The sequence below is a fragment of the Tachysurus vachellii genome, chromosome 12 (genome assembly GCF_030014155.1).
Source record: "Tachysurus vachellii isolate PV-2020 chromosome 12, HZAU_Pvac_v1, whole genome shotgun sequence".
NCBI lineage: Eukaryota > Metazoa > Chordata > Actinopteri > Siluriformes > Bagridae > Tachysurus > Tachysurus vachellii.
In genome coordinates, this window is record NC_083471.1 from 5,983,433 (window position 1) to 6,010,932 (window position 27,500).

The following is a 27,500-nucleotide window of genomic DNA, read 5'->3' on the forward strand; positions in this document are numbered from 1 at the left end:
GAAGTGAGAACACACACAGTGTCCATCTGTAAAAACAGGACACAAGGACACAGAGAGGCTTCAGAGTGCAGGAGGTGCTGTGGGTGGATGTGGCTGGGGTTAAATTAATAGAGACTCCAGTCAGTACAGACCACAGGTGGGTGAACAGGAAGCGGTGAAGAGCCAGTGTTACCTAAACACTAGTGCATACGACTAATCATTAAAACCCTCTTACCAACACACACTCACATAAACACGAAAGTGTCTGTCAAAACAGGTGAGTTTTCTGGAGGTGGTTGGGTGTGGAATCATATTCCATATAAAAATACAACGGATGTTACAGGAAATGTATTCAGTTTTCAATTAAACACGAATTTCTGACCTCTAAGTAAAAAAAGAATATAAGATGCTTCTTCAACTCAAACTGGGGAATTCGAGATCCCATCAAATAGACAACTAGTCAACAATGGTGTCCTGAACCAGTTATTAATGGTCAACTCGTCAATGATGCGTTCATCAATAGCTCAATTATTCAATAACGGTCTCCTCAACTAGTCAACTTCTCAATAACGGTCTCCTCAACTAGTCAACTTCTCAATAACGGTCTCCTCAACTAGTCAACTTCTCAATAACGGTCTCCTCAACTAGTCAACTTCTCAATAACGGTGTCCTCAACTAGTCAACTTCTCAATAACGGTCTCCTCATCTAGTCAACTTCTCAATGATGGTCTCCTTAACTAGTCATCTTCTCAATAACGGTCTCCTCATCTAGTCAACTTCTCAATGATGGTCTCCTTAACTAGTCAACTTCTCAATGATGGTCTCCTTAACTAGTCATCTTCTCAGCAATGGTCTCCTCAACTAGTCAACTTCTCAATAACGGTCTCCTCATCTAGTCAACTTCTCAATGATGGTCTCCTTAACTAGTCAACTTCTCAATGATGGTCTCCTTAACTAGTCATCTTCTCAGCAATGGTCTCCTCAACTAGTCAACTTCTCAATAACGGTCTCCTCAACTAGTCAACCTCTCAATGATGGTCTCCTCAAGTAGCCAACTTCTTAATAATGGTCTCCTCAACTAGTCAAGTACACAATGATGGTCTAATCAAGTAGTCAACAAGTCTGTCATGGTCCCTTCAGATAGACGACTAGTCAGTGGTGGTGTCCTCAAATATACAACAGCTGTCTCAACCAGCCCAATGATGTCAAATCAAAATGGCAGCTCCAAGCATTAACAGCAACCAAAGCCACACCTTGTAGCTTGTACCCTTAAATGAAAAAGTTCAGTTACCAAAAGACAGACGGTGTCCATGTCCATACTCTCAGCGAGGTAAGTCGAATGCATCCGGGTTTTCCGCTGAATGACAACGGTTTGCGTTAACGTTTTTTCAGCTACACCTGTATTGGTGCCTTGCTCCATCCAAATTCACAAACTTCAGTAAGGTTGGTAATGGAATTAACAAAAAGATGGCAGATTCCCTTAACATGCCATACCACACGGTCTGGTGGAAAATACTTAGTGCCAAAGTGGAATGTTGATCCATGTGGTCAGCTGATGTTCTTATACCTTTGCAGTCAGCTGAATAAATGAGTTATTACACAGGAGAGAGAGGTACAGGGCCTCGCCTGCTCTAACTAATAACTAAATAAACTCAAAAGCAAATCAGTTCTTCCTGTTTGATTGGTTTAAACAGCATCACATGGTCACACTGATTTTGGCTACATGCCCATTATTGTGTAAGTAAATAAATACTTAGGCTGGCATCTATGCCGGTCGATGACCCGCCTCACCCTGACACACACCATTGCCACACTCTATTGCCTCTCTGCTTCTATAGAACCTTTTCCAGTTTTAAACATGAGTGAACTTGAGCTGTCCTGAGTCAGTGAACAACACAAAACCCCACAACATGCCTGAACCTGAAATCCACAACCTGGTGGATAAATGCGGAAAGGTCAACAGAATGTCTGGAAAAGAGCGTGTGACCAGAGACGTGAAACGCTCACTGGCCGTATCGCTCGTGACCCTCATTTCTGACTAAACATAAAAATGATTAAAGCAAAACAATTAAACAGCCCAGCCTGAGCTATGGATCATTAATGCTAGATCAGTGACTTGAGGCAGATAACAAGGACTGTTTCCACATGTCAGTCTCCAACACACACATACACACCTACCTTAAGGCTGAATTATAGTTGATTTTAACTGTGTGTGTGAAAGCAAGACTGCCAGGAATATCCTGTGACGGTATCGTTGCTTATGAATGTCCTCAAAATTAAAAATGGGGACAGTGTAGCAGGATGTGACATAGTGTAGCAGGATGTGACATGGTGTCTCACCGTCCCTCTAGGATGGCAATAAAGACCTGAAATTTTCCATAGTTTTGGGCCAAGACTCATTATATCAGCCAAAGCCTTCTACATGAACTCCACAAAAGTCCGATCTCAAATCACATGCTTTCTAAAAAGTTACTGAGTGATCATTTAGAACTTTCTAGATTAGCCAACACGTGTTTGAAAGTAATGTCCGAGTTTTGATTTTGACTAGGTTCGTTACAGCAATTCTAGACGATGGTGACGGCAAAGACGAGCAAAGCATGTCAGTGTGACTAACGTTGCGGTGTATGACTTCGCAGAAACATTTACAGCTTGATTAGAAACCTGATTGGCAGGTATGTTTTGGGAATGATGTGTAACCTGTGTGAATTGTAGTGGAAAAACTTGCCGTCACAGAATGTTGCCTTTAATCCTGCTGCTATACATAAAAGAGTAAGGTCCTTGTAAGGACTCTCGTTTTTTTCTCCTAGGGACCAGTAAATTGTCCAACCTGTTAGACACCAAATGGCAAAATGGCTTCTTAAACATCACTCAACTCATATTGTAGTTCAGTGTATTAATATGGTTTTATGATGCTTTGCTCTCATGATGAATCTATATTTCCTGTCAGACTGATGGAGAGACAGACCGAAACAGAGAGAAAAACGGAATGGTGAAAAATGGGGATGTGGGTTGTGCAGGGTGACTGATGTGCTCTCGGTTGTGGTGTGTGATGGGGATTAACGCTTCGGCCACAAGTGGGAAGTCGAAATTTATAATTACTCGTATGTTCAAGCTATAAAGTGGGGGGAGGGGGTAAAGTCACCTCAGAGTTTGTCTTTTATTAGCGTCAAGCTAGCCAGATGACTGATGAATGAGCCCCTCAAAAGACTGACCAGTATAATCAGTGTTATACATTAAAAAAAATCTACTATCTGTATGGGAAAAGAAGCGCTACTTCCTTTACTGTTGGTGCCGTAAGCGGTCAACTTCCTGATTTTAGGTTTGAATGGACACCTTTCAGTTTCTGACTAAAAAAATTGACTGCAACCCCTGGCAAAAAGTATGGAATGACCCCTCTCAGAAGATGTACATTCAAATGTTTAATTGTGTAGAAAAAAAAAAGGCACATATAAGCCACAAAACAATTATCACTCAACAATCCAAACTTCTGGCTGTATAAAACACTTAAAAAAAACAAAGAAAGTTAACTATAGTCAATTACAACTGTTTTTACAGATCAAACAGAGGAAAAAAATATGGAATCACACAAATTTGAGGAAAATTATATGGAATCACCAAATAAAAACACTACTAGTACTTTGGCCCTATTCGGACGGGATTAGTTTTACGTGGGGACGTGGGGGTAAAGTAATTATTACCAGAGCTTCTCGGTGATTTTAGTCCCGTCCGAAAGTGCCATCTCGGTAATCATTACGGACAATGTCAGGAAAGATTACGGCGACTTTTACCTTCTGTAAAAAGGTCCGGAAAAATTACCTCAGGTAATACTAATCCCGTCCGAATAGACCCGCTGTAAATATGTACGGTAAAATTCCGTCATTTCCTGTTTAAAAGTAATTTTTGGCGCGTTTTGCAAGCATGGAGGCGCCATGTTGTCTGTTTGCGCACCTGATAACAGGAAGCAACGTCATATGCACATGACGACAAGGAGGTTTCTGTGGTGCGTAAAGCGAGTTACCCCTCCCACTTCTGCTAGTTTTATTGAGATGTCTTATCCCATGCGAATTGGCCAATTAATATTACAGACGTCCTGAGGTAAAATTGCATTACTCCACGTCCCCACGTAAAACTAATCCCGTCCGAATAGGGCTTTTGTTGCATCACCTCTGGCTTTTATAACAGCTTGAATTCTCTGAGGCATGGATTTAACTAATGACAAACAGTATACTTCACCAATCTGTCTCCAGCTTTGTCTTATTGCAGTTGCCAGATCAGCTTTGCAGGTTGGAGCCTTGTCGTGGACCATTTTCTTTCATTTCCACCACAGATTTTCAATTGACTATTTGCAGGCCATGCCATTGACATTATATGTCTTTCCTGTAGGAATGTTTTCACAGATTTTGCCCTATGGCACGATGCATTATCATCCTGAAAAATGATGCTACCATCACCAAACATCCTTTCAATTGATGGAATAAGAAAAGTGTCCAAACTCTCAACATAAATTTGTGCATTTATAGAAGTTGTAATAACTGTCATCTCTCCCATACCTTTACCTGACATACAACCCCATATCATTAATGATTGTGAAAATTTGCATGTTTTCTTCAGGCAGTTGTCTTTATAAATTTCAATGGAACGGCACCAAACAAAAGTTCCAGCATCATCACCCTGCAAAATGCAGATTCGTGATTCGTCACTGAATATAACTCTCATCCAGTCATCCACAGTCCAAGATTGTCTTTCTTTAGCCCACTGAAACCTTGTTTTTTTCTGTTTAGATGTTAATGATGGTTTTCGTTTGACTTTTCTGTATGTAAATCCCATTTCTTTTAGGCGATTTCTTACAGTCCGGTCACAGACATTGACTCCACTTTCTGCCCATTTGTTCCTCATTTGTTTTGTTGTGCATTTTCTGTTTTCAAAGCATATTGCTTTAAGTTTTCTGTCTTGGCGCTTTGATGTCTTTCTTGGTCTACCAGTACGCTTCCCTTTTACAACCTTTCCATTTGATTTGTACTTGGTCCAGATTTTAGACACAGCTGACTGGGAACAACCAAAATCTGCAATATTCCCTGAAGATTTACCTTCTTCGAGAAGTTTGATAATCCTCTCCTTTGTTTCAACTGACATCTCTGGTGTTGGAGCCATGAGTTATGTCAATCATCTTGGTTCAACACATCATTAATGTGTGCAAGCACTCTTTTTTTAACTGCAGACTAATTAGCAGTTGTAATCAGATACATGTATTTGTTTTACAAATGCAAAGTGCATTATGGTGATATGGTGATTCCATATCATTTTCCTCAGATTTGTGTGATTCCATATTTTTTTTCCTCTGTTTGATCTGTAAAAACTGTTGTAATTGACTATAGTTATCTTTCTTTGTTTTTTTTTTTAAGTGTTTTATACAGCCAGAAGTTTGGATTGTTGAGTGAAAATTGTTTTGTGGCATTAGGGTTGGGTATCAAAATAAAGTTTCCGTTTTTTTTTTTTTTGAAACTTAAAAATTCCGCGCGGTTCCGGTTCCTGTTAAAAAACAGAAACGGTTCTGAATAAGAACCGGTTCTCGGTTCCCAACCCTATGTGGCATATATGTGCTTGTTTTATTTTTCTACACAATTAAACAATTGAATGAACATCTTCTGAGAGGAGTGATTCCATACTTTTTGCCAGAGGTTGTAGGAACAAGACAAGCCCATAAATAACTCAGCAGGGTTCAGGTTTAAGTGTGTATGAGGCTTGTTGGAGAGTGGGATTGGGTTTTGTCTGGTCTTACACACGTTCTTGCTGATGAAATGATTCAAGTATTTTTATACCAGGAGCTACTAAACTTTCTGTATCAGAAATTGAATTCCATTTGTGTGTGTGTGTGTGTGTGTGTGCGCCTGAGAAAGTGCCTCTTTGGCAGTAATAAAAAGCCTGAACGGAGAAGTGAAAGCAGAAGAGTGGTGTGGATTTTTCTCCTACATCACCCACAAGCAATGCTGGAATTCTAGTGGTCGGCATTAACCCTGCTCTTTTACACACGCCATAATGAAGACATTGTGCGAGAAGACTTTTCTCTGTTTAGCTACGGAATGAATAGACCGTGTCTCTCCCTGGACGCTGTGCTGATAGGATTTATCGCTGTCTCCAGTTATAGCGGAATACCCTTTAACCCCTGCTCTCTCTAACTGCGACGCTCGAGGCTTTACGTGCCTCGTGAGCCGAGGTTAGTTTCCTGGATGCTTTATGAATACGAGAGAGAGAAAAAAAAAAAAACGAAGGGAAACACGAGAAGAGAGATCACTTTCTGGAGATGCAGATGTGAAGAGGTCACAGAAAAGTCACGTCTTGGAGAGGAGGCAAAAATATCAGCCCTTCAGGCTGGCATTTACACAGCCAATCAGCAGCAAGATAATCACCTGCTGTTGGCCTATAGGGAGCTCAGAGGCACCGTGCTTCTCGCCTTACTTACCTTTCTTCCTTCCACAGTGAGGAAAATAAAACAAAGTTTTGCCACGCAATCGGTGGCTCATAAATGCCATTAGTAGTCGTCAGTTCAACTCAAATCCACACTGATTTACATAAAAAATATCTAGCCATGAAGCGAAGATCAGAACGAAGCGCAACAACTAATTACTTATCTAGATGAACAGCCACGAAGCTGCTAACACCTGAGGCGACGCTGTGAACTTTTATTCCCTAATCAGGCTTAATCCAGGTCTGAAAAACCATTCCTTTGGGTGCAGCATCTCTGTCTAGCCTTCACAGAGTTCTTTCCAGAGTCATAAAAACAATAGGAGGGAAAACAATCCCACAAACCACGTGGCCATCTTGTCTTAACGCTGTGGAGAGAGTAAACGATTTCTGCTTGTTCGCTGGCTGCCGACTTAAATTTCCATTATTAAATAGGAAATGCTTTTCAAATGAATCGGCATGGATAACAAAAGTGCTGCCTAGAGATCACAAATCGCAAGACGGTGATTTTGTTCGAGCGGACGTACGTTTCCGTGACTGGATCTTAAATGTACGGCTGCTGGTAAAACCGAACCCAAAAACACCAGCTGATTCCAAACAAATAGCAACAAAGTGCTTGTGCTTAGTCACCGTGTGTCATTTCCAAATAAAACAGACATGGCTCAAGTGGTTCAAATACACCTGTGGTAATAAAGTATTACGGTTTGCCGATACGAGGTCTAACGTGTGCCAAGACAACGTTGACGGCGGGGTCCACAAATTTCCGAATTCGAATTCGACTAGACCTTCTGCTCTAGACCCCCTGTTTTGTGTAATTCTGTGTTACTTTTCTGTTCACCACATTTGTATAGAGTGACTTTTTGATTTCCTATACACTTCCTGTCTAGAAACTGTGTGTGATAACCCCAAGAGATCAGACATTTGTGAAACACTCAAACCAGCTCATCTGGATGTCGTTAGGTACACATCAAGACATGTTCCCATTCGAGTCCCACAATGCCCCCAGATGAGGTCACGAAACAGATTCAACCCTGTTCACACCTGTATTTAACACCGTCCACTTGATCACCTGAATGGCAGAGATGGGGGACTCGAGTCATATGACTTGACTTGAGTCAGATATTAAAAAAAGACTTGACTTGACTTTGACTTGACATTCATGACTTGAGACTTGACTCGGACTTGAGTTAAATGACTCAGAGATGGGGGACTCGACTTGACTCGAGTCAGACTTAAGTTGCAAATTTGAGACTTGCTTGACAAATATTAAAAAAAGACTCGACTTGACTTTGACTTGACATTCATGACTTGAGACTTACTTGTGACTTGCACATGTGTGACTTACTCCCACCTCTGCTGAATGGACATAGGCATGTGCTAGGAAACTCCTTGTGGGTTTCCAAAAAGCAAAAAAAATGAATGTTTCACATGAAATGTGAGCAGCCCTCATCTGGTGGCTCGCCACCTGAGCAGAAGTGTGAGAAGCAGGAGAGGCAACTCGAGCACAGAAAAGCCCTGTTGGAGATCTTCTCCTTGTCTTCTTACAGAAGGATCTACTCAGAGAGGCAAAGAGAACGAGGCAGAGAGAAATGTGCTGACACCTCAGAGTTTTGACATGTGATCTCTTGTCTTGACATGTGATTAGAAGTCTGCAGAGCTTATTTATTATTATTAGTCCTTATCCAGAGATACCTTTATCTGTTATATTCAGCTTTTATACAAATGAGAAGTTGAAGGTTAAAGAGCCTTGCTCAAGGGCCAGACTGTGCCAGCTTGGTGGTCCTGGGATTTGAACTCATAACCTTCCGATCCACTGCAACAACACCAACGCCACCACCAACGCTGCCATCACCGAACCACCATCATGAGATAAAATGAGATAAAAATGTAAGTCGCTCTGGATAAGGGCATCTGCTAAATGCTGTAAATGTAAACGTAATGTAAATGGTCTCGCCTCATCTCATCAGACATTCTTTCTTTCTCACTGGTATAACTCAGGGGGGTCGCTCGAGAGTGGACTCACCATCTCTAGTTCCTGGGAGACGCGACGCCGGCGTAGCTCCTCCATGCGCTCGCTGACGTCACTGAAGCACGTGTTGTAGTATTCCGAGTATTCCTGCGCTAGATCGTCGATATTACCCAGAGAGCCATCCTGCACACACCCCACACCAGACACACACACAGAGAGAGAGAAAATAATTAGATGATACCAGAGCAAACATTAGCTAACTTCATATAAGTCAGAAAGACAAAGCAAGAAGAAACTGGAGATGGATGTAAGATGGATATAAAGGTATAACAGAAGCGTGTCTTAAGCCGTGTGTAGTATGGGACATTTTATAACTCATGACTATCATTTACAGACTAAAGAATTTTCAGTTACTAGTAAAACACCACACACACACACACGTTTGCTTTTGTGAAGCTTCTGATAACTGCTCAGTAATGCATAACAGCACATGTTCCTGCTGCTGTGGATAAACCCATTCAGCTAATTCCATATCAGCTGTTGACGTTCCTCTCGCTACTTTTTTCACAGCTGCGACTTTTTCTACGTGTGCTTGTCTCTGCCTGGAGTGACTCGGCTCCGTCGCCGTTCACGCACGCGATAACTTGTGGTGTTTCTGTTAAAATCGCCAAGATTGAGACGAAGGCGGAGTTCGAGACATGAACCGTAGCATTCTCTCGTTCACAAAGCCAGATTCACTTACAAATTCAAAAGCAGACATGGAGACGCAACACAAAGAACACAGTGACCCCTCATGAACTCATACAGCTGTCTGTGTGTTTGTGTGTGTGTGTGTGTGTGTGTGTGTGTGTGTGTGTGTGTGTGGGAGCACATGCATTCATCTATAGTACTGCCTGCCTATGACCTCAGCCAGTGAATTTCTCTGTGTGTGTAAGCGTGTGTCTTAAACCTCTACCTTGTGACTCAAACCTCATACAGCAATAAAAACCTTTAACAAAGCAGATGTCTGAGGTTACTTTTGTTTTGAATACTGATTAACACGCACAGCTGTGTTAAGTGAACTAAATCCCCACCGGAGACCTTTTCTCTGAGCTGGCTCGGACCTCCTGCTCGTCCCCGATACCCTTTTAAAAGACTTTCGCACCGCACAGTCAAAAAGAAATGCTTTCTTCCTGGCCGGCAATGGCTCAGCCAAACACACACATCCTGCCATTGTGTGTGTGGGTCTGGGGTAGGAAATCGTGGGCCTCAGACTCACACACACCCCGACACAATACGTGTATCCTGAACTCTTTACAGATTTGAAGAAGATGGAAGGCAGAGATATGCTGCAATATGACTGAAATAACTGAATAGTGGTGGATGGGTGGGTCCCAGAGCCGGGACTTGATTTCGGAACACGAATTAAAGCTTCGAAGATCCGAGCATGAAGCGGCTTGTTGTGAATTTGTGTTTGACACGACGTGTTCGACAAACGCTTGAGGACTTGGATACGTCTGATATTCCACACACACACACACACAGACACACAAACACACCAAATCTAAAAGCCCAATCCATTTTATAAACCGAGCTGGAAGAGCTTATAAAGTCGTCTGGTTTTACTTCTCACACTTCTCCGGATTCCCATCCCACACTCCAATTCTCCAAGAACGTTTGCTCCAGATGATTGAGATTCCCGGAGGAGCAGGCTGTGCACCGAGAAATTCCAAGAAGGCCTACATTCCAATCTGCTTACATACACACACACACTACAGTTCAGGGACTCAGCAACTATTCAACACAAATACAATATCGATTTCAGAAATTCCTCTCGGACGAAATCATCCGGTATGCGGCGAAGTCATCGATCGCTAGAGCAGAAAAGAAAGAGCCGATGCTCTCGGATCTATGCCCAAAGAATCGCATACTCGTTCTCAGGGCCTCGTAAAACAAACGTGTTGCACGTCCTGAACCTGAGGGGGATGATGTTTCACTGGATCTCGTGAGCTGTGTACGAGTCCAGCGCCAAGACTGTGAGGATAATCCAAAAACTAAATATTCATTACACGGAGCTTCCCACAGAAAAAAGTCCTAAATAAACAAAAGGCGGACGTCAAGACATTTGGTTGATTCTTCCTGGCACAAACAATGCAGGAAGTAATAGTTTCAAGGTACGTTAGATTAAAATAAGGCTTTTTCCCCCCTCGTTGAATTTACATTCGAATCGACCACGCCCATTTTCCAGAGACTCCGCCCACACGATCTTCGGTAGCCCTTCGGCAGAGTACAGCGTTTACTATTGCACCTTTTAACCACTCAGAACAAATGACATGTATTACATATCTGCAAAAATCTCAGTTTGTTCCGTAGCCACGCCCCCGAAAACCTTTCACGTCCTTGTAAATCGTAGAATTCTAGAAAGTTTATTTGAACAGGTGCGTTGTAAGTTGTGGGGGTGGAGCTTTGTGTGCATGGGTGGAAAAGGGGCGGGTTCAATGAGTTATGAAAAATAAATTCTGTCGAATGTTATTCAGCGCCATTTGTTTAAACGCTAGAGACGTTCGAATGTATAACGTTCGATGGGTCACCACTTGTTTTGAGTTAGTTATATTTTAAGCTCGTTTGAATACTTTAATATTCACTGATAGTTTTTATTTCAACAAGTTTGCCTCCTTGCCTTATGTCCACATGACATCTGGCCATACTTTTAGCAGAGAGTTCTGCTGTCTTATGAAACACCAACAGGAGCAGCGATTAAAACTGTACTTGAAATCAGGTTTCTCCTTTCATCCATTCATGAATATTCAAATATTCAAATTAGGCAGATCTTTAATTAGAATATGAATAAGTGAATGTGAGCATTTGGAGTTTTTTCATGCATGAAGCTACTGCCACATTCCTTCATGGAACGTCCCATCATGCACAGCAATGCAGTCAGCTCTTCTTCCTCTTCTTCATCTTCCTCTTCCTCTCAGCATTTTCCTGTGTATGAAGTTTGGGTCTGTTGGTGCCACTTTGTGGAACATCAAATTCTTTTGTAGTCCTTAAGAATCAGCAGACAGGATGTTGGTTTTATTAAAAGAAGGAACAAACTGTCCAGGAAATTTCCTACAAGAACGTACTGATCGTCAACATGCAATTACAAGCACACGACTAGAAAGAAACCTGTGGGTGATCTGTGAGAGACTTTCTCCCTGTACACGCTGCACACGCCTCCCGGCTCCTCATTAGCATACCTGGCATTCCACACTGGCACTCTGAGAATGATGCAAGCGAGTGTGTGTGTGTGTGTGTGTGTGTGTGTGTGTGTGTGTGTGTGTGTCTATTGTTTCCAGGTGTCAGTCTGATCCCTGCACAAAACATAAGTATGAGTTTGATAATCCAAGTTAAGCTCCAAATATTAAACATTCTTGCAAAACAGCTGAATCACACACACACACACACACACATATACACTTGAACAACCACACACTAACAATAACTCATACACACGCACACACACACACACACACACACACACGCACACAATAACTCATACACATACACACGGTCTCTCTTTGAACGCACATGCTCTCATTCTCTCTCTATCTCTCGCTCACACACTCACACATACACAAACACACACACACATACTTTAACTCTCACACACACATTCTCTCTCACTCATACACACACACAATCTTTCTTTAACTCATACACACACACTCTCTCCCTCTCGCACATACACACACTGTATCTCTCTCTCTCTCTCACACACACTCACAAACTCGCTCTCTAACTCACACTCACACACACACACATACACGGCACAACACTTTTCTCCGATCTTGATTGAAACATGTCAGCTGAGTGAGTCTTATGCGTCACTGCATGCTGAGATGTTCAGAGTTCACACCCTCTTGCAAAACAGTCCTGGCTCTTGAAACTGCCTAACAGCACTAAGGGAACGTTCTGTCGCTTTGTTATTCCTCCCTAATGACCTCATCTGCTTCTGGATCTGTGGGATGAGAGCAGACAGCCGAGTTCGGACACCAGCCCTGGACCACGTTAACAAGTTGCTCAATCCTACAAGTGGGGCTTCTTCCTGAGAAGTTAAAAGAGGAGACCGTGGCTCTGATCCGGTGATGAAATTTACTCCTAAACATGTCCAAAAAGAACACAGACATCATCCTGGTCTTGTTATTATCAGCTCTGTTTGATCCAGAAGAAAAGGAGGAATAACATGAAAGCCCTTTCTCTTTTTTTTACACCTGCCCCCTGACCAGATAATCAATCACCAAGCATTCCCGAGCCTGTGAGGGCAAGAACCTGTAACATGGCCAGTGGGAGATTTTCTGCAAATGTTCTCAAACCGAGGCTTATGGTTCACTAGGTCTTTTTACCCTCGTCCAGACTTCGTTAGGGATTTCAGCTCATTAACAGAGACAGAGAGAGGAAACAAGTAACACTCATGGCAGTTTCCACAGTTTGATCTGCTGCTAGAAGAAAGCACACTGCAGGGCTGTGTTACATGGTAACCAGTGAGGACTGGGGAAATATTCAGTCATGTCACAACTGGACAAGAGCCACTATTAAACATCTTCACAGGCTGGAGGAACTTCTGTGGTCTAAATATCTTACACACTCATACACACACACTCATACACACACACACACACTCTCATACATACACACACACACTCATACACACACTCATACACACACACACACACACACTCTCATACATACACATACACACTCATACACACACATACACACACTCATACACACACTCTCATACATACACATACACACACTCATACACACACACACTCATACACACACACACTCATACACACACACACACTCTCATACATACACACACTCACTCTCATACATACCCACACACACACTCTCATACATACAAACACTCTCATACACACACATACACACTCATACACACACATACACACTCATACACACATACACACACTCAAACATACACACACACTCTCACACACACACACACACACACACACTCATACACACACACACACACTCACTCTCATACATACACACACACACACACACACACACACACGCATACACACACACACGCTCATACATACACACACACTAATACATACACACACACACACACACATACACACACACACGCTCATATATATACACACTCATACATACATACACACACACACACACACACATACACACACTCATACATACACACACTCAAAAACACACACACTCATACAGACACACACACACATACACACACACACTCATATACAAATACAGAAACACACACATACACAAACACACAAATACAAATGTGCACACACACTCATACACAAATAAAAAAAACACACACACAAACACACACATACAAATACACATACAGGATTATACACACACACTCATACAAATATACACACATACAGACTCATACAAACACCCCACACCTATACACATTCATAAACACAGTCATACACACAAAAACACACACTCAGTCCTATGCCCAAATGCACACACAATCATACAAATTCATACAAACACACACTCATACACATTCTTAAATGTATGTTAATGCACATGCATAGTTTCATGACGAGGTCACGGAGGCTATGTGCTGCATGGAATGTGCCTTATTTTTGCTGTGAGCTTAGATCATGAAGAATGTCGAAGACAAGCGTTCAGTCTTCTTCAAGATTGTGCGACTCCCCTCATGGTCAAGGTCACAGACTGTACGAAACAAGGACCACGTTCAAAGCACGACTTCCTCTCGGGATATGATAGGGTGGAGCGATTACTGACTTGTTTTAGGATTTAACACCATAGCAAGGTGTTTATCTATGATGACTCGTGATCGTGATGACTCAGCAGATCTGGGTCCAGCTCTGGAGAGACGTGAGAGTGAAAGGAAAGTGGGAAGAGAAGTAAGTGCTGACGCATCAACACACAGGAGGATAAGGGTGAAGGGTGGAGGGTGGAGGGTAGAGTCACCGGGGAAGAGAGAGACATCAGAGGCAGATAAGGGTCAGAGGTGATCTCCCACCCTTATCAGAGGTCTTCCTCTGGACATCCGCAAGGGCAGGATGGAGAGAGTTCCAGGAAGGACCAGATGGGAAGAATTAAGTGTGTGAGGAAGACGGGATGAGAAGAGGTTAGGGCTGAACAGTGGGGCTTGGATTTAATGAGAATGAACTGGAGTCAGAAAAGAGTCAGAGATTTAATACAAGTTACTGGTTTCTCTCACGCACGCACACACACCCACACATATATACACTCACACATACTCATATATACACTCACACACATACACACACACACACACCCTACAGATAAAAGGTTGTGATGTTTACACATTGAACTCAGGACACTCTGTCCAGCGAACCTACACAGCTACAGTAACTCTGGCTACTTAAAAATAACCTCCGTTTTCGTCAGCGTGTGTTGTGTGTTTAACAACGTACAAACAATACGGCGTAGGGAGGTTGCTTCAAGGTAACGTGCAGGCAAAAGAATAGCTACCCCTATGAAGTCATCCCCACCCTGTGTTTACACACACACACACACACACACCAGTCACTCATAATCATATATACACTCACACTCATATACACACATGCTTATATACATACTCATATATACACACACTCAAACTCACAGACACACACACAAATTCATACTCGCACACATTCATACTCATGTATACACTCACACACACACACACACACACACACGGAAAATAGATGTAGATGGAAATTTACAGAAAACAAGGTTGCTGGAAAACTTATGACACCCTTTCCACCCACCCAGTGAAGATTATACTGTGGGCCTCAGTCTGCTAACTGCCTTCTTCGCTGGTTTTCTCGAAAAGAACCACGTGTAAATAAGACTTCGACGCGCACTGACCGCGCTGGCACGGACGCGCTGCTAGGTATTCCTGTCAGGAACATTCCGGGATTCGGTAAACCTCAGAAAGTCATCTTTCTGCTTTCTACAGCTATCGGGTTTACACTCTTGATTTTTCACTATAACGGATATAACATATTACGACGGACATTTAGTCGCTCGGATGAAAAGATAAAATGCTGCAACCTTTCACAAAACTCGAGGTCTTTTAAAACCAGAGAAACAGAGGAACAATGATGTGGCATGTCTTCTGAATCAAACTAAATCCACCTTGGCCTTGTGCCAGGTCTTTCATTTGGTCGACCCTGGGAAGATCAGACAGGATCCTGTACATTCACACACTCACACACACATACACACTGTAAAGCGTTCTGCTCAGGCTTGTTACTATCCAGCCACGATGTACAACCGAAACACCCAACCCAGTCAAAATATAATCATCTTTTCAAAAGAGTCGGGGCAGGGACGCGCTCGAAAGGCCACGCCGTTTTGTGATCCTATTGAAAAGCACTGAAATGTTTAGCAGCTGGATATATATTTAGACCAGCCTGCTTGTTGCCAGATGATTCATTGTCCTGCGGTGAGCGAAATGATTCAAGAGTTAGAAAACAACTGTTTTTTTTTGTTTGTTTGTTTATTTTTTAGCCTGCCTCAGGTGCAGTCAGCGTCACAGCAGCATCTGAGGTAAAGAAAAACTAAAAGGCATTCAGAGGTAAAGAAAAAAAAAAGACAAAATGACGAAAGGAATCTGAAGAATTAAAAGCACGCTTGTAACTATGAGAACTGGTTATTTCAACAGGAATATTTACATGTGGGTTAAACAAAAACCTGACATGCTAGCTAATAAAAATGGCAGACAACGGCAGACAAGACATTACATCATCAGTTCATCGCAATGTGGTATTTAAACGGTGTAAATTCAGGGACTCCACATCACGTTGTTATTCTCACTACACAACCTGTCTTGTTTAGGCAATAATTTCATTTCTAATCGCCGGGAACACAACGAAACCGTGGACGAGTTTGAATTGATAAACGCTTTGGACCGAGTTACTATACTTTCGCACAATCAGAGATACATTTCTTTACATTTCCTTTCCATTACTTCATGCCACTTTGAGTATAAAGTTGTTTGTTTGTTTGACAACTCGATGAGCTGGAAACGAAGACGCTCTCGACACAAACAAACGAAACGAACCAAACAGTCGATTCACCGATTCCAGGAATCGAAAAACAAAGGATCCGAGAATTTATTTGAACTTTGTTGGGATGGAATTAAAGCAGCTGGTAAAACATTTAGTCAGAAAATGTGTGTAAAAAAATTTACAGAATTTGCCACATTACTGTGCGTTGTCATAAACACCTTATAATACTGTGTCGGATTATCTGATTCGTTAGTACTGTAATCGCTATGGTACACAGTATGGTACAGTATTTTTTCACAGAAGGTCTTAAAAAAAAAAAAAAAAGAAAGTATGGAAATCTGGATCGTTCAATAATTCAATAGTTGGATCGGGAAGCTGTCGCAATTTTGTGATGGACTTGAACAGGAAACACTGTTGCCAAACTGGGAGCCGAAGCTGGGAGCGAACACTGTGTGTCTTTACAAAGGAATGGTGATTGTGTAGAGAACGTTCTGTGAAGTAAAACAAATGTGAACTTCCACTATGAAGGGAGTTTTTAGGAAAACTGTAGTTCATGACTTCTTATCATCATCATCATCAAGTCTAGTTAAGAGTTCTGTAGGGGTGAATTTATTTCTTCATTTTTGCCAAGAAATACCGTCGCAGCACTAACAATCTTTTTTTATTATTATTATTCTTACTCAACACTTTCTGCAAAAGCAGATCTACCAACAGCAGGTTTCTTTTTTTAACGACACAGCAAATGTAAGGTCAGAGTTTGCTATGCTGATTAGTAAATCTGTGAGAACTCATACCACAAAATATTCACTGACACACACACACACAAATTATATTATTCGCGCCTCAGCCTTCAAAGCCCGAGTCGACTTGAGGTAAAAAGCAAAAAACAGCAGCTTCGTTACAGCTTTTCATCTTTCAGTGAAGTGTAAATAAGCTCAGCGCCAAGACAAATGGCTTCCCGTGTTTATTAGACTGCTTATAGAGCCTTTACTGATGAAAAGACACGGATTAGCCCGAGAAGCTTGTTCGTCCAGGGTCACGTTTCTAAACATCATACTGTGTTTCATTTCACTACGTAGCGCGTCAGCTATAAACGATCTAAATGACAACAAAAGCTTATTGACATAACTGTGAAAGAGTTGAAGAACAAGAAACATGATAGAGAAACCTCCAAAGGTTTGAACTGTGTGAGACTGTAAAGAGCGACGGATCTTTTTTCAGTTCCGCAAAAGACCTCAAAGTGTCCAGAAAGAACCAGGAGTAAAGAATTATTCTATTTATTATTAACATTAGAAGATTCAGTATTATTATATATACTAGTAGATGTGGTAGTTGTGTTGCTACTATTATTATTATTAGTATTATTTTTATTATTATTGTTACTAGTAGTAGCAATTATTATATTAACAATAACAATGTCGTGTTGTAAGTTTAGCACAAATAATAATAATGTTAGCAGTATTAATTATTGTTGTAACGATAGTATTAGTAGTTACAACAGACCCATTAGTAGTATTAGAAGTAGGAGTGTTAGTATTAGTAGTAATTTTAGTACAAAATAGTAATTATTCTTGATAGTACTAGTTTGGGCGGTGATTGTAGTTGCAGTAGACATAGTATTAGTCATTTTAATAGTACATCATAGAACATTTCTTACTTTCCTGTACATCTACACAACATCCGAACGCATTGTTTAGTTTGTTTGCATTTTGTTTTGTAAAGGGGAAAGAAAGCTGGCGCTCGTCCTTAATAGATTAAGTTAGATTTTTTTTAATGTGCTGTTTTCCTAATATTATTTTAGTGTAATTTATGTTTATGTACTTAATAATCTATCTATCTATCTCCCCCTCTCTATCACTCTCTCTCCCCCTCTCTCCCCCCCCATCTCTCCCTCTCTCCCTCTGTCTCTCCCTCCCCCTCTGTCTCCTCCCCCCCCCCCCCCACGTTGTTGTAAGTGATCTCCCTGCTAGTTTTGTGGTACGTTCACGTGCTCTATCCACAGACAAACTCCACACCGTGGCACAAACGCATCGTCTCCACAGAAACTACCAAAACTACCCCATATCACCCACCCACCCCAGACCCCCTAGAGATGTCTTCTGATGAACCCATAAACACGTAACAGTAACGTGTGAGAAGTGAAGCGCTGACCTGCACGTCGGATCCAGCGACAACGAGCCTGTACCGTGCAGCCCTGATTCACTCTCACGCGCACCCTCACGCGCACCACATGGACAATAAAGCCCCTCTGCTCTATAGGCGCTTCAGTGCTACAGAAGTTTACTTTGTTAACCTTCCTGTTCCACCCCTGCCCCCCCATTTCAATGCGGTGTGGTAGAGCGGAAAAAAACGAAACGAAACAAAACAAAACAAAAAAAAAACAAACTCACCAACATCCCCATCACGTCTGACCAAAGCTGGGAGAAACTATCTGACACTCCGGCTGCCTGAGACTCCACTGCAGACTCTGGATCCGCTTCCATGGTCACAAAAAAGTCTTAATGATCTAATAAACCTGAATCTGAGATGCGTGCACACTTTGTGCATGCGTGTAAATCAAGCAATCGAAGAAAATCCTGCTCCAAACAGCTTAGAAAACAAAACAAAACTGATGTTCAACAGTTCAAACGCATTAAAATCAGTTTTATTAAGTCAAGACTATTAAATCCAAATCCGGGGTCGAGATCGATTCTGCGATATTCCATTTGTTTCCGGTTGTTTTCCATGAGAACGCACTGGTGTAAACAGAACAGAAGAAGCAGGTCACAAACTTTCAGGCGCTACTTTGACATTCTGAGTTGTAACGCTGTGTAAAGCCGCTGTGCTGCTCGAGCAAACCATCTCCGACTCGAGGGTGTAGTCTTATACACACAGTCCTTAATAGTGACACTGTAATAAAAGAATCAACGAAAGGAAAACATACACGGCTTAAAAACAGGACGACGTGGTTCCTAAAAATGTTCACTGAAAAAAACATGACAAAGGTACGTCTTTTCTGTTGTTTTCATTGTTCATTCTCCCCTCCTACGAAATGGACTCGCCCTTCCCCAGTCACTCCTTTGCCTTTACACACAGTAAAGCAATAATGTACGCGCGCTTCGTCTGGCCTGTGTGTAGCTATGCACTGTTAAGCTTGGGACTTTTTATTATTATTATTATTATTATTATTATTATTATTATTATTATTATTATTATTATTATTATTGTAAATTACTGATAAGGATAGAGGCTAGTTCAGGATGCTACCAGGATGGTGTGCCCATTAAAACAAAGAAGCTCCAAATAATCCAGTTCCTTAACGTTTATTGTCAAGCAATCCTGAGACCAGACTTGTATGGTATCTAAATCAAGCAAAACAACATTTTAGAATTTAAACACATAACAAATCAATCAATCACAAAGATTACAAATATGAAGCATAACAAATATTTTTAAAGAAATACAGAAATTAATATAAACTATTATAATATAATATAAACTTACAAATTCAAGCACTCATCAACTCTGAATCAACCCATGAGCTGTTGGATGCCACACTGAACATTCATTCATTCATTCATTCATTCATTCATTCATCTTCTACCGCTTATCCGAACTACCTCGGGTCTCAGGCGTCATTGGGCATCAAGGCAGGATACACCCTGGACAGAGTGCCAACCCATCACAGGGCACACACACACACTCATTCACTCACGCAATCACACACTAGGGACAATATTCCAGAGATGCCAATCAACCTACCATGCATGTCTTTGGACCGGGGGAGGAAACCGGAGTACCCGGAGGAAACCCCCAAGGCACGGGGAGAACATGCAAACTCCACACACAAGGTGGAGGTGGGAATCGAACCCCGACCATGGAGGTGTGAGGCGAACGTGCTAACCACTAAGCCACCGTTCCCCCCTATTATTATTATTATTATTATTATTATTATTATTATTATTATTATTATTATTATTATTATTATTATTATTATTATCGAAAGGGTAGCCTATTGTCTGACTTTCCTGGCTATAACATGACCTTGGTGCATGTTGATACAATGGAACAAAGTGACATTTATCCCCTCATTTATCCTCATCCAAAATATAAACAAAGTATATAGACAAAATATAACAAAGCCGTGTCGAAAATATAAAGCTTGTGAGAAAAATGTTGACCACAGACTATTATTCCAAAGACGCCTGAAGGTATTGAATGGTTGATGTGCAGGAAGTAAGAGATACCTGTATTTTAGAGGCTAGTCATGAAAGGGAGGTTGTCTGTGGGACATCAGGTTATCAGGTTGCAGACAAACAGTTCAAGGCCGTGTTCACCCCAAGCATTCACGTGCATCTTCACGTGAACAAATGCAGCAAGAATCTGGCGTAACGAACGTCCGAGACACCTTTCTTCAGGCATGAAATGCATTGCAAGTGTCAGGGTTGAGCATCTCAGCTCAGTACGCATCTCACCTGTTATCAGATCACTCGAGATGGACATTAACACCGTGTGTGTACAAGCTCTATGATACCCCAAGTCATGTCCTGCATCAGAGAGCGAGAATGTGAATAGCATTGACATGTGCTATGTAAGCCCTATGTACTGTCTGTGGCTGTATGGATTTCCTCTGGGTTCTCCAGCTTCCTCCCAAATCCCCAAAACATACCACTGACTAAGAAACTGTAAAAAGTTCCCTTGAGTGTGTTCTATTCACAGGATAGGCTTCGGATACAATGTGAACCTGCCCAGGATAAAGCGCTTACTAACAGTGAGAGAGAGAGGAACAGTAAGAATATCCTGCATCACTGTGATGTCAGTATGACTTGATTTTCTGTACTAAAGCAGACCTGAGTCATTACAAAATTACTGGAATGTCACAGCGGAGGTGAAACGATTCAAACACTTGCTTAATACTGTACCAGCGTACGGCTTTATATTGCTGTGTCTCAGTCTCTGGGGCACTCTCTATAGATCTATAATATTTAATAATATGTAATAATCAATATTAATCAATCGTACTGCATATCTAACGTTAAAAGCACTATACAGCTAGAATTAAATTAAAATAGTGTGTGTAGAAATATATACTGCGTCCCGATTGCACGGAATTGTACTATGTACTTTTTGAGTATACACCAAAAGACACATGAATAGGTTAAGTAAAGGAAATGGGAACGTTGTTGCCTAGTTACACACACGGTCAACGTTCCACAGAAAAGTGTCCACAGGTCCACAATTCAAAATTCCACATAAGAGCATCGTTAGGATACTTTATTTCAACACAATTCTGGATAACCTAATTCTAATATCGGATACTTTAAGGACAGAAGTGAGACGGAGGTCCTAATGGTGGAGCACAATTCAACTGATCGTCAGAGCATGAGGTAAAATTTATTGAATAAAGAGAAGCGACTGCCTGAATGTCTGTTGTTACTGTGATGAAGAACCCATGCTTCTGTGTGTCTCTGTCCTTCTTTCATACTTCCTTGCCAAAAAAAAACATTCCCCCGAACAGCAACAGCTGTGAAATCTCTTGGCAGAGATGCACGAGAGAGAGAGAGAGAGAGAAACAGAGTCAGAACAGAGGAGAGAATTTGTCACACTTACGCCAAGGAATTTCATCCACACCAGAAATCACCGTCGAGTTGATCTCTATAAGCTTTAATACATCGTTTCCTACCTATGTATTTATTTTTTTTGACAGAGAGATAAAGCTAAAGATAAAAGCTTCCACCTTCTTTATTTTTAACGCACCTTCTTGACGCAATTTTTAGTCAGTCCAGGTGTCCATTTCAAGCCTTTATCACCAGAATCACATCCTGCTACATCTCACTCCTTATTCCCCACACAGTTCTGAAGCACAAGCAGAGAAGAACAACATCTACAGCTTGATCTTCTACAACAGCTGTTTAACAGACCAGCACACATGTTTGATTCAGGCAAGGAATATCTGGCAGTTAAACCCTCGACAAGCCGCATAACATTTCTTAGAACTCATAGAGACAAACCTACCCTTAATATCATTCTCTGTCCATGCAAGATGACGTGTACCGGATAAAATCTCTATTTTAAATGATTTAAAATAGAACAAACACACAACCAAAGACAACAACTTATTCTTGACCGAGTCTGTAAGGGTTCAGTTCTTCTCTCAGGACTGAGAAACACACGTGAAATCCTACCGCACTTACTTTTAATGCTACATCAGATGGAAAAGCTAGGTTGTGTATTCCTTTAAAAACTCCACTACACAACATACAACAAAGCTGAAGCAGTCAATGATAAACCTGACCTGAGGAACTCCTTTTGTTGTTGTTGATTTTTAACTGTAGCGTTTGAACTGCACGAATACAGTCAATCCCGCAGGGCGTAAAACAAAGATAAGACAACAATGGAGGCGCGTCCGTCCTTCCCTGTTTAAACACAGAGGTCAGTGCTCAGTAGAAGACAGGCCCTTGATCCTGTGTGTGTGTCTGTGTGTGTGTGGATGGGAATGCGTTTGCGGGTGTTCCCTGCTGTCTAATTACACACTCTCTCTCCTGACAGGAATAAAAGCCTCCCATTGTTCAAGAAGCTCATGAGGATGCGTAAGATGTGGAATTTTTAACCCACAACAATTTAGGATAGGTGAAGATGGTAGAATTGAACTTAAAATTGGGGCAGGAAGTGAACACACACACACACACACACACACACACACACACACACACAGACACAGAGATACACACACACACACACACACACACACAGACACAGAGATACACTCACAAACACACACAAATTCACTCACAGACGCACATACACAGACACACACAGATACACTCACAGACACACACAAATTCACTCACAGACGCACATACACAGACATATATACAGATGTATGTTGATAACTGGAATGTTTGATAACTGGAATGTTTTCTGGGAGCGTCCTAGGCTATTCCGCGCTGACGGCCTGCACCCCAGCAGAGTTGGAGCGGAGATCCTCTCGGACCACATCTCCAGGGCGCTGCACACCTTCTGACTGGTAAGCTACGCCTTAAATTTAAATTTCAATAGCCATCCTTCACCTCAACACATCGATACAACTGCACACATACCTCTCCCCATAGAAACTGTGTCTGTTCCCCGAGCAGTGAGATTAAAAAGTAATTATGTAAGACGTTCTCGAAATAATCTTACTGTAATTAGACCAGAAAAATGCCAAAGAAACAAACAAAAACAGTTCCTAAAATTTGGGCTTCTGAACATTAGATCACTTACACCCAAAGCACTTATCATAAATGAAATAATCTCAGACAATAGCCTTACTGCATTATGCCTCACCGAAACCTGGATTAAACCAAATGACTACATCGGTCTAAATGAGTCTACACCATCAGGTTATATCTATAAGCACGAGCCTCGACAGACTGGTCGTGGAGGTGGTGTCGCCACTATCTTTAACGATTGCCTTACTGTTACCCAGAGAACACAGTATAGATTTAAGTCTTTTGAAGTGCTTGTCCTTAATGTTACACTATCGCACACGCACACGAAACAAAAATCCCTGATGTCTCTTGCGCTAGCGACCGTGTATAGACCACCAGGGCCCTACACCGATTTTCTTAGAGAATTCACAGATTTTCTTTCTGACCTACTGGTTAGCTTTGATAAAGCATTAATTGTAGGAGATTTTAACATTCATGTTGACGACACAAATGATGCGCTAGGACTCACATTCATGGACTTACTAAACTCACTTGGGCTCAAACAAAATGTCACTAGAGCAACTCACCGTCGTAATCATACGCTAGATTTAATAATATCACACAGAACAGATGTCACTGATATAGATATCATTCCTCAAAGTGATGATATCACAGACCATTATCTCATAATGTACACACTACCTGTAGAACAGGCTAACTGCGTTTCACCACGTTATCGTCTCGGTAGAACTATTATTCCGACCACTAAAGACAGATTCACAAATAACCTGCCTGATCTGTCTGGACTTCTTACTGCACCCTTAAACACAGACGACCTAGATGAAATTACTAACAGCATAGGCGCTATATTCACTAGCACACTAGACACTGTTGCCCCAATCAGATTACAGAAGGTTAGAGATAAAACGCTTGCACCATGGTATAATAGTCATACTCACACCCTCAAGAGAGAGACCCGTAACCTCGAGCGAAAGTGGAGAAAAACTAAATTAGAGGTTTTTAGAATTGCATATAAGGAAAGTATGTCCAGCTATAGACAGGCTCTAAAAGCAGCCAGGGCTGAGCACCTGAGCAAACTCATAGAAAATAACCAGAACAATCCCAGGTTTTTATTTAGCACAGTAGCTAGACTAACAAAAAACCAAAAATCTGAACACACAATTCCATCACAGTTCAGTAGTGACGATTTTATGAGATTCTTCACTGATAAAATCGAAAGTATCAGGAATAAAATAGGCGACGCTCAACACATAAGAGCAACTAGCATCCCGGCCTCACCTAAGGTTCTAAACACACAACTACATTGCTTTACAAGTACAGGTCAGGAAGAGTTAGTTAAACTTATTACTACAGCTAAATCAACAACTTGTTCACTAGACCCCATTCCAACTAAACTACTGAAAGAAGTGTTACATAAAGCCGGTGAGCCTCTTCTTAATATTATTAACTCCTCGTTATCTTTAGGTCACGTCCCTAAATCCTTCAAGTTGGCAGTTATTAGGCCACTCATTAAGAAACCTAATTTAGATCCTAATGGACTTTCAAATTACAGACCGATTTCACACCTTCCGTTTATGTCTAAAATACTAGAAAAGGTTGTGTCTGTTCAACTGAGCTCCTTCTTACAGGAGAACAATATCCTCGAGGAGTTTCAGTCAGGTTTCAGGCCCCATCATAGCACAGAAACTGCACTTGTTAAAGTTACAAACGACTTGCTCTTAGCTTCGGACCAAGACTGTATGTCACTATTAGTTCTACTTGACCTTAGTGCTGCATTCGACACTATAGATCACAACATTCTCCTAGATCGCTTACAAAATTACACAGGTATTCATGGACAGGCTTTAAGTTGGTTTAGATCCTACCTTTCTGATCGATACCATTTTGTAGAATTAAATGGTGAATCCTCCAGCTTATTACCAGTTAATTATGGGGTCCCTCAAGGATCAGTTCTAGGACCTCTGCTTTTCTCGATATACATGCTTCCATTAGGGAACATTATTAGAAGACATGGGATTAGCTTCCATTGCTATGCCGACGACACACAGTTATACATCTCCTCAAAACCAGATGAAATAACTAAATTGTCGAAATTAACTCAATGCCTTAGAGAGATAAAAGACTGGATGAGCTGTAACTTTCTGTTGTTAAACTCTGATAAGACAGAAACACTACTTATAGGCCCAAAAACTAGTACACAGAAACTCTCACAACTTAATTTCCATTTAGAGGGATGTACTGTTACTAGTAGCTCGACAGTGAAAGACCTGGGTGTTATATTAGACAGTAACTTGTCTTTTGAAAATCACGTCGCGCAAACCACAAAAACAGCTTTCTTCCACCTCAGAAATATTGCCAAGCTGAGAAACATCCTGTCTGTATCTGATGCTGAGAAGCTAGTTCACGCTTTCATGACCTCTAGACTGGACTATTGTAATGCATTACTAGGTGGTTGTCCTGCATCTTTAATAAATAGGCTACAGTTAGTCCAAAATGCAGCAGCCAGAGTTCTCACTAGGACAAGAAAGTATGACCATATAACCCCAATTTTATCATCTCTACACTGGCTACCTGTTAAGTTTAGAATTGATTACAAACTGCTGCTACTTACGTACAAGGCTCTTAATGGTTTAGCTCCCATGTATCTAACTAGTCTTCTAACACGTTACAGTCCTTCACGCTCTCTGAGATCACAAAACTCAGGACTTCTGGTAGTCCCCAGAATATCTAAGTCTACTAAAGGCGGAAGAGCGTTCTCTTATTTAGCTCCCAAACTTTGGAATAGTCTTCCTGATAGTGTTCGGGGCTCAGACACACTTTCACAGTTTAAATGTAGATTGAAAACTCATCTCTTTAGTCAGGCGTACACACACATAATACATCCCATAAATAAATATTGTGCACCATCACACTAGACTTGCACATTCTTATGAACAGCAGATATGTTAATCCCTCTGCACTGCTCTTCTCTTCTCTTTTTCTACCCATGCCGAGACACCCATGCTAAGATCGTCTTCCGTGCGTTGAAATTTCTGGACCTCCACTGAGACAAGGCTGACTCTGTGAGAACCCTGAGACATCTACAGATCTACCGGCTCCAGTTGGACTCTGTGATACTTGTATATTTGTAACCACACCATCTAGTGTCACCCATATGAGGATGGGTTCCCCATGAGTCTGGTTCCTCTCAAGGTTTCTTCCTTTACCAATCTAAGGGAGTTTTTCCTTGCCACTGTTGCCTGAGCCCTCAGACTTGCTCATTGGGGACAAATACACATACACACATACATACATACATACACACTGTGAACTGTATATATCTTGAATTTTTATTATATTAATTCTTTATACTTCTCCTTATGTTCATCTTTTGTTTTATGTTTATGTTCTGTAAAGCTGCTTTGTGACAATGTCCATTGTAAAAAGCGCTATACAAATAAACTTGAATTGAATTGAATTGAATTGAATACAGATACACTCACAGACACACAAATTCACTCACAGACGCACATACACAGACACACACAGATACACTCACAGACACACACAAATTCACTCACAGACGCACATACTGTACACATACACAGACATACACACAGATACACTCACAGACACACACAAATTCACTCACAGACGCACATACACAGACACACAGATACACTCACAGACACACACAAATTCACTCACAGATGCACATACACAGACATACACACAGATACACTCACAGACACACACAAATTCACTCACAGACGCACATACACAGACACACACAAATTCACTCACAGACGCACATACACATACACAGACATACATACAGATACACTCACAGACACACACAAATTCACTCACAGACGCACA

General features: G+C 41.4%; 1 protein-coding gene and 1 long non-coding RNA gene across 8 annotated transcripts in view; one reads left to right on the forward strand and one right to left on the reverse strand.

Annotated features, from left to right (window-relative positions):
- sash1a (SAM and SH3 domain containing 1a) overlaps window positions 1-27,500 on the reverse strand; it is a 278,579-nt gene that overhangs the window by 38,192 nt on the left and 212,887 nt on the right. For 4 of the 7 annotated variants that reach the window (XM_060882678.1, XM_060882677.1, XM_060882676.1 and 1 more), the window contains exon 2: window positions 8,465-8,593. In XM_060882678.1, the coding sequence (XP_060738661.1) occupies window positions 8,465-8,593 (129 nt within the window). Of the gene's footprint in view, window positions 1-8,464; window positions 8,594-10,015; window positions 10,143-18,842; window positions 19,253-27,500 lie in introns of those variants that run through there. The other 3 variants (XM_060882679.1, XM_060882682.1, XM_060882680.1) reach the window with 3 other exon arrangements.
- LOC132855140 (uncharacterized) lies at window positions 23,342-27,099 on the forward strand. Its single transcript, XR_009649292.1, has 2 exons — window positions 23,342-23,458; window positions 26,637-27,099. It is a non-coding gene; the product is annotated as an uncharacterized LOC132855140 (long non-coding RNA).